Here is an 8,922-nt window from a genome sequence, read left to right as displayed (position 1 = left end):
GTGCCGAAATCACTCTTAATGGAAGAGGTCCCAGATGGATGTGAGTGGTGCTAGGCGGAGCTAAGCGGAACGAAATTCATCTGGCAAGAGTCAGGTTACAATGAAACAGCCCAGAGGATATAAATGCATGAAACCCCCTGGGTGTCACAGGGTTTGGTGTGTGCTGTACTTACTACCTCTCAGTATGTGTGTGTGTGTGTGTGTGTGTGTGTGTGTGTGTGTGTGTGTGTGTCCTCAGCTCTGCTGATAAATAACAGGGGAAAAGAAACAGATGATTTATCGACCAGCGGTTCTGCTAACAAATAAGTGTGTCCTGACGAGTGGTGCGAGTGTGTGTGAGAGGAGTGTGTGTGTGTGTGTGTGTGTGTGTGTGTGTGTGTGTGTGTGTGAGAGAGAGAGAGAGAGAGAGAAATGAAACCATTAGGAGAGCCACCAGTTAATTACTCTGAGCTGAGAGTGAGTAGAAGAGGAGAAGATGTGTGTGTGTGTGTGTGTGTGTGTGTGTATGTGGTTGTGTTGATATTTACCATATCTGTGGGACTAATGGTGTGTTAAATACCAGAAATATGTGATGCAGCATCAATCTCAATCCATCTCTCTCACTATCCTCACACACACACTCTTTAACCTGTGCTGGTATGACTATCAGCACCATAGGGACCTACCCACGCACCCATCGACCTACACACACACATACACACACAACACAAACACACACACACACACAAACACACAGACACACACACACACTAACCCAGCCTCCACCCCCCACACCCACACACAAACCACACACACACACACACACACACACACTGACTCAGCCTCCACCCTACACACACACACACACAAACACACACACACACACACACACACTAACCCAGCCTCCACCCCACACTCACCCCCTCCTCACCGTGAGCACCAGGCTTCAGTGGTAACAAACAACAGCTCTGACTTGCACTGGTTAGAGCCACAACAGGAGCAAAACAAATCAATCATCTGAACGCGGGTCTCCATATTCATTAATATGCAGAAGGTATCATTCAGGGCCAATGTCTTCCATTCTCCTGTTCCATTCATTTCTTCAATCTGTGTGTGTGTGTGTGTGTGTGTGTGTGTGTGTGTGTGTGTGTGTGTGTGTGTGTGTGTGTGTGTGTGTGTGTGTGTGTGTGTGTGTGTGTGTGTGTGTGTGTGTGTGTGTGTGAGTGAGTGAGTGTGTGTGTGTGTGTGTGTGTGTGTGTGTGTGTGTGTGTGTGTGTGTCTGTGCGTATGCATGTGCGTGTGTGCGTGTTGTTCACAGTGGTGTCATATACACGTTTGTTTACAGATGTCTTCCATCCAAACTAATGGCATCTGAATTCAGCTCAATAAAGTTGATTACGCTGTTGGTGTTTGTCACTTTTTGTCCCTCCTCTTTTTCTTTCTCCTCCTCTCCTCTCTCTCTCTCTCTCTCTCTCCTCTCATCTCCTCCTTTCTCTCTCTCTCTCTCTCTCTCTCTCTCTCCTCTCATCTCCTCCTTTCTCTCTCTCCTCTTTGTCTCTCTCTCTCTCCTCTCATCTCCTCCTTTCTCTCTCTCCTCTTTGTCTCTCTCTCTCTCCTCTCATCTCCTTTCTCTATCTCCTCACATCTCTCTCTCTCTCTCTCTCTCTCTCTCTCTCTCCCTGGCCCTGGCTGACGCTGGTTTTGAGACTGGGAGGGCAGATTCAGGCTGACAGCCTGAGTGTTTCTGCCCTGCAGCCAAAAGGGAGCTCATCATTACGAGGCCAGTGGATGTGAAGGGCGGAAAAATGACCCATAGAGGCCACCATACCCACACCCTAATTGATCAGTGCTTCCTGATGCAGCTTCCTGTTATGAGACACATTACACACAACCTCAGACAACACACACAACCTTACACAACCGCACATAGCACACACAACACAAGCACACAAGCACACAACCGCACACAGCACTCACAACACACATAATACCAGTGTTGGGAGTAATGCATTAAAAAAGTAATGTAATTACAGTAATGCATTGCTTTTTGCTGTAATGCAGTAATGTAGGGCATTACCAATACAATTTCAGTAATATTTTTCTCGGTACAATTCTCAGTAACTGAAGTTACTTTGCTTTTTAATCCAAAATTGAGAAATGCTCAATTGGCACCAGAGAAGATTATCCAAGAATTAAAAAAGTAATCTATGCTGGTCCTGGAATTTGATTGCCTTGTTTAGATGACTGTAGAAAGGGAATTTGAGTTATCTCCGCCATTCATTCAACAGATCTAACATGGTTAGGCTATACTTCTCATTTCAAGCAGTGAGAATAACTAAAATGTTGCTTTTACAGACAAAGATCGTAGCCATTATTCTCAAACTATTTGCATTAAGTCTACACCACTGTAAGTGGAAGGAAAGGCAACCAGCAATGATGAGAACCATTTAAAGTCAACATACAATTTCACTATGGCTATATTTTACTATATTAAGTTGTGAGTGACCTTTGGCCTTTGGGGCCTACATTGTCCCATGAGCCATAACTGCAACCATTATATTGTTCTTTTGTTAGCCTTAAGCCTAGCTCAGTCATTATGCCATACCACATCACCTCCTGCCATGTAATGAGTTGAATTGAACACATGAAGATCTATTGAGAACACCAAATCCATATTTCCTGTTATTTTGGTGAAAGTAATGTAAACGTAGTGTAATGCCTTACAATTCAAAGACAGTAATATTGTAATGTAACAAATTACTTTGAGATGACAGTAACAAGTAATAAATAATGCATTACGCTTTTGAAGTAACTTGCCCAACACTGCATAATACACAACCTCACACAACGCATAAGCTCATTCCTACCAGTGTTCTTACATGGTGCGTGTGTTTGTGTATGTGTGTGTGCATGTTATGCTGTCTAGGAATATTGTGTGTATTTTTGTGCTTTTCTGGTTTCTTTTCTAATGTTTTACAGGTACGCACAAACACAGGTACAGGTACAAACAAGCAACACAAACACTCTGTGAAACTGAGGGGAATGTCAATGAAAATAATCTACTCTGTAATAGAGTTCAAAAGCAAATGCCCCACTCCTGTTAAGAGCTCAGAGAAGTGGTGAAACTCGGGTCTCCACTGCAGTGTGATACACTAGCGCCCCCTACTGGTGGTAAGTGCAGGTTGGCAGACTCAAACCTGACATGTCACAGGAGACCAGAGCCACTGTGCTGCTATCAGTTGCATGTGTGTGTGTGAGTGTGTGTGAGAGTGAGAGTGTTTCTATTGTGTGCTCAAAAATGAACAATCGCTCTCTGATATGCTATCTTGTCAGACTGTATGCATTCTATTTATTTCTACTGTTTTTTGTTTAGCTTAAATCAGTGGCCTAAATAGATACCGCCAGTAGTGATGCAAGGAGGCGCAGAACTCACTAACAGACATAGGGAAGGGGCATTACTTACACTAACACACTAACTATGTAAGGAGGCGCAGAACTCACTAACAGACATAGGGAAGGGGCATTACTTACACTAACACACTAACTATGTAAGGATGGAGCAGAACTCACTAACAGACATAGGGAAGGGGCATTACTTACACTAACACACTAACTATGTAAGGATGGAGCAGAACTCACACTACCGACAGGAAATGACCCCTCTCATACCTGAGATAACTCTAACACTCTGAGACCCCTATCTCACCTGAGATAACTCTAACACTCTGAGACCCCTCTCTTACCTGAGATACCTCTAACACTGTGAGACCCCTCTCTTACCTCAGAATAAATATAAAACAATTAAATGAGAGCACAATGTAGCCTAGTAAAATGAACACACAATTTAGCAAATGAGTCCACAATTTAGCAAAATGAGAGCATGATTTAGTAAGACCAATGCACAATTTAGTAAAACGACCACAGATTCTCTCTATATACACAAAAAAGACATCTTGCAATGACACCTCCGGGGTTCCATGTGAGAATGACCCTACTTAGGTAGCCTACCCCCCCCCCCCCTCTTAGCACTAAATGAGTATCCAGTACATTGAATATTGCTGAAAAGGAAAATTCCTACTGTGCAGTGGCAATCAGGTAACAGTTACAAGAATCCACCAGGAGATGTCGCTGTCAGCCAACGAGTCTGTCGCCTCTTCTGAATACTGGGGCAGCTCTCAGTGGTATGGGGAGTAACGCTTCTTTGTGCTTCACTGGTATTATATGGGGAGTAACGCACTTTGTACTTCACTGGTATTATATGGGGAGTAACGCACTTTGTACTTCACTGGTATTATATGGGGAGTAACGCACTTTGTGCTTCAGTGGTATGGGGAGTAACGAACACACTTTGTGCTTCAGTGGTATTATATGGGGAGTAACGCACTTTGTGCTTCAGTGGTATTATATGGGTAATAACGCAATTTGTGCTTTAGTGGTATTATATGGGGAGCAGTGTTGGGCAAGTTACTTGTGTAATGCATTATTTATTACTTGTTACTGTCATCTCAAAGTAATTTGTTACATTACAATATTACTGTCTTTGAATTGTAAGGCATTACACTACGTTTACATTACTTTCACCAAAATAACAGGAAATATGGATTTGGTGTTCTCAATAGATCTTCATGTGTTCAATTCAACTCATTACATGGCAGGAGGTGATGTGGTATGGCATAATGACTGAGCTAGGCTTAAGGCTAACAAAAGAACAATATAATGGTTGCAGTTATGGCTCATGGGACAATGTAGGCCCCAGAGGCCAAAGGTCACTCACAACTTAATATAGTAAAATATAGCCATAGTGAAATTGTATGTTGACTTTAAATGGTTCTCATCATTGCTGATTGCCTTTCCTTCCACTTACAGTGGTGTAGACTTAATGCAAATAGTTTGAGAATAATGGCTACGATCTTTGTCTGTAAAAGCAACATTTTAGTTATTCTCACTGCTTGAAATGAGAAGTATAGCCTAACCATGTTAGATCTGTTGAATGAATGGCAGAGATAACTCAAATTCCCTTTCTACAGTCATCTAAACAAGGCAATCAAATTCCAGGACCAGCATAGATTACTTTTTTAATTCTTGGATAATCTTCTCTCAATCTGAGCATTGAGCATTTCTCAATTTTGGATTAAAAAGCAAAGTAACTTCAGTTACTGAGAATTGTACCGAGTAAAATATTACTGAAATTGTATTGGTAATGCCTTACATTACTGCATTACAGCAAAAAGCAATGCATTACTGTAATTACATTACTTTTTTAATGCATTACTCCCAACACTGATGGGGAGTAATGCAATTTGTGCTTCAGTGGTATTATATGGGGAGTAATGCACTTTGTGCTTCAGTGGTATTATATGGGGAGTAACGCAATTTGTGCTTCAGTGGTATTATATGGGGAATAACGCAATTTGTGCTTCAGTGGTATTATATGGGGAGTAATGCACTTTGTGCTTCAGTGGTTGACAAGTATGAGTTAAAGAAGTTGACGCTAATCAGGTGATTTGGCACTGAGATGTATGTTGACTCTTGATGCTGTAAATTTTGTTATTACTGTACTGTAACATTTCCCTGGTTGTTCCTCGTCTGTTTTCAAGATCCAGAAGGTAGATTGCAGACATGTTCACACACACAGACACACACACACACGGTAATAGTAATCTTATTGTAACACCATACAGTATAGCCCAGATAGCAAAATCAGATTGGCAGATTGACAGACTGACTTGTGGTCACTTCTGCAACCCGCCAGAGAACCGATGAGCAAAATGCCAGCGGACCGCCAGATTTGCCCCCATGTGGGCCGACAGTGGTCCGCTAGCCCCTTGCTATCTGGGAGAAATCGTATAGTATTTTGGGAAATATAGTTATATAAGTTATAAGTTATATAAGACTGTACTATAGGAACACTATAGAGGGCAAGGATATAGAAGTATTACACAATATCATGGAAGTATTATACACTAGGCTACTGTATAAATCTAATATTATTACTATTTCATAAGGGCTGCTTTACCACAATAGTCCACAATAACCTGCGCTTTTGCTCCTGACAGATCTCCTGGTCATGTTTTATTCTTTGGGTTGAGTGTTTTTCTTGAGGCTGCATCGTTTGGTATTTCTTCATGTCGTGTTTTTCCCTGTGGCGATGGAAAGAGCAGACATGCCAGAGCGCGCAGCGCAGAGAGCGTGGAGGCCTGGAGAAGGAAGTGAAAGAGAAGCGGGGCGGGGAGATGACTTCGTGCCGTTTGCATGCGCACTAAAATGGATTCTTTGGGTAAATAACGACCAGCGGAGTTCTCCGCTGAAAGGTCACCTGCGCTTGCGCATTATGCCAACCTCACCTCCCATGATACCTTCTTCTAGACTCTAAATACCAAGACGGAGGTGCACGGAATGGTGACATTTATAAGCATACATAATTTGCATTCATTTATGCATATTACACATTAAAAGTGTAGGTATTTAAATCAGCACACCATTGTTCAGGCTGACATAATTTCAGAACAGAAACAAGAACTTCTCTTAATTCAGAGATGTTGGCTTAGTGCGTTTCCTGAACACTCATGCACGCTTATTGTTTAGTGTTCTCAGTAAATTCTACGTAGCCTAAAACCTAAGTTTTACCTACTTTGACATGACCCGGGTGTTATCAAGATAAACATATAGGAAAAGTAAATCGTTGGTAGCTAACAAACGCGGTTATTGGAGGTAAAGAGTTAACGGTACGTCTATCTTGGCAGTGAGCCCCCGCCCACGCGAGCGCGCTCAACCCCCTCAGACGAACCTTTAAAAACGTCTCGCGCTCCGAAGCCGCTACTCCCGGAGGAGAGTTTCGCAAACTCGCAGTCATGGCACAGGCGGACAAGACGAGTGGAGATCACGTTGGATTCCCCTTTCCAGACATCATCGAGCTTAACGTTGGCGGCCAGGTGTATGTGACGCGGCACGCGACCCTGCTAGCTGTGCCGAGCTCGCGCCTCTGGACCATGTTCAGCCAGCGGAGCCCCGCGGATCTCAGCAGAGACAGCAAGGGCCGCTTCTTCATAGACCGTGACGGAGCTCTCTTCAGATATATTCTGGATTACCTGCGGAATTTAACGCTTGTGTTGCCAGATTATTTCAGGGAGAGGGCGAGTCTCCAAAAAGAGGCAGACTTTTTCCAGCTGCACGATCTATCTAAACGTCTCCGATCCTCGACGAGCAAAGAAAACTCCCCGAGCGAGGAGGTGTGTCGTGGCGATCCTGAGGAAGCTATGCTTGGAGCTCTTGCGAGCACGAGCCTGGCTGCGTCTCCCGGCAGCACAACAAACCCCTGCTCCCCTTCTCTTGACCCACGGAAGTCGGGCTACATCACCATCGGGTATCGCGGTTCCTACACCATCGGGAGGGACATTCAAACAGATCACAAATTCCGGCGCGTGGCGAGGATTACCGTGTGTGGAAAGACGTCCCTCGCCAAAGAAGTTTTTGGCGAGAATCTGAACGAGAGCAGGGACCCAGACAGACCCCCGGAGAGATACACATCCCGGTACTACCTGAAGTATAACTTCTTGGAGCAAGCCTTCGACCAGCTCTCAGAGGCAGGCTTTCATATGGTCGCGTGTAGCTCCACAGGCACATGCGCCTACACAAGTAACGACCCAAACGAAGACAAGGTGTGGAGCAGCTATACCGAGTACGTCTTCTGCCGGGACTGAATGGTCTTCACACGCGACCGCTCTGTCGAAAGCTTTTAGCCATCAAGAAATATCTATTAGCCTACCAAAATGTAAACGTCTGCAGACGACAGTGGACCTTTATGCGCATAGTCTATTTATGATAATGGCGATTTTCTATCCAGACATGGAATTTATTGCTTAGTTCTGTGACCTGTTAATAGTTATATTCATAAACAACTTCAGATTTTGTTTATTACAAGTTGTTTGTAAAAAAAAAGTCAATCTTTAATGCTTTATTTTGATTTGAGTGTTAATTTAGACGCTCAAAATCTATATTTGTCAAACACCTGACGACTTTGTGTGTGTTTAATGCCAGGGTAAATGAGTTGGACAGAGAGACTCGAGCATCAGTTCCTCTGTGTTTCCAGAGCTGCACTGCCACGACGACTTCTTCTGGAGATCTTATTACATTTTGCCTTGTTTATGCCGTGCCAAATTTAATATGGGAGCAGTTCACTGCCCAGATATGCTTTGTTTGCCCTCTCCCAGCATCTGTGGAGTCACAAATACACATGCGCGCACACACACACACACGCACACACACACACACACACACTGGCTGAGGCAGATTTTTTTATGGAAACTATCATAAGTGTTTATACTAGAATTTTGTATATTTAAAGAAAGCTTTAATCTGCTATTTGTATGTGTGTACGTCAGTCCAGTACGCTGTGTTTATGTCTGTGTGTGCCTGCTTGCCTGCATGTGTGAGTTTTATGTGTGTGTGTGTGTGTGTGGGTGCCTGTGTGTGTGAGATTTTTTGCCTGCTTGTGTGAGATTTTATGTGTGTGTGTAATCTGCTATTTGTATGTGTGTACGTCAGTCCAGTACGCTGTGTTTATGTCTGTGTGTGCCTGCTTGCCTGCATGTGTGAGTTTTTATGTGTGTGTGTGTGTGTGTGTGTGGGTGCCTGTGTGTGTGAGATTTTTTGCCTGCTTGTGTGAGATTTTATGTGTGTGTGTGTGTATGTGTACTTGCTGCCCTGTAGGCTGATATGAGCGTGCGTGTGTTCGCGTACGGCTGCCCTGTGTGTGAGTCTGTGTATATTTGCCTGTACAGCTGCCCTGCAGGCTGGTGTTAGAGTGTTTGTGTACGGTGCCCTGTATACTGTATGTATGGCTGCCCTGTAGGCTGGTGTCTGTGTGTGTGTTTGTTGATGTAGCAGACCTTTGACACCCCCTCCACTCAACTCTGTCTGCCACTGATGTCCACACACACACAC

The 8,922-nt window shown here is 43.8% G+C and overlaps 1 protein-coding gene across 1 annotated transcript; it reads left to right on the top strand.

Annotated features, from left to right (window-relative positions):
• Positions 1 to 6,765: 6,765 nt before the first annotated feature.
• On the top strand, positions 6,766 to 8,461 carry kctd12.2 (potassium channel tetramerisation domain containing 12.2). The gene has a single exon (XM_048234206.1). It carries the CDS (start codon positions 6,831 to 6,833, stop codon positions 7,677 to 7,679), a length of 849 nt encoding a protein of 282 aa, XP_048090163.1. The 5' UTR covers positions 6,766 to 6,830; the 3' UTR covers positions 7,680 to 8,461.
• The last annotated feature ends 461 nt before the right edge of the window (positions 8,462 to 8,922 follow it).

Source organism: Alosa alosa, chromosome 23 (genome assembly GCF_017589495.1).
Source record: "Alosa alosa isolate M-15738 ecotype Scorff River chromosome 23, AALO_Geno_1.1, whole genome shotgun sequence".
Taxonomy (NCBI): Eukaryota; Metazoa; Chordata; class Actinopteri; order Clupeiformes; family Clupeidae; genus Alosa; species Alosa alosa.
The sequence above is the reverse complement of the archived record's forward strand: the minus strand, read 5'-3'. Positions and strand labels throughout refer to the sequence as shown.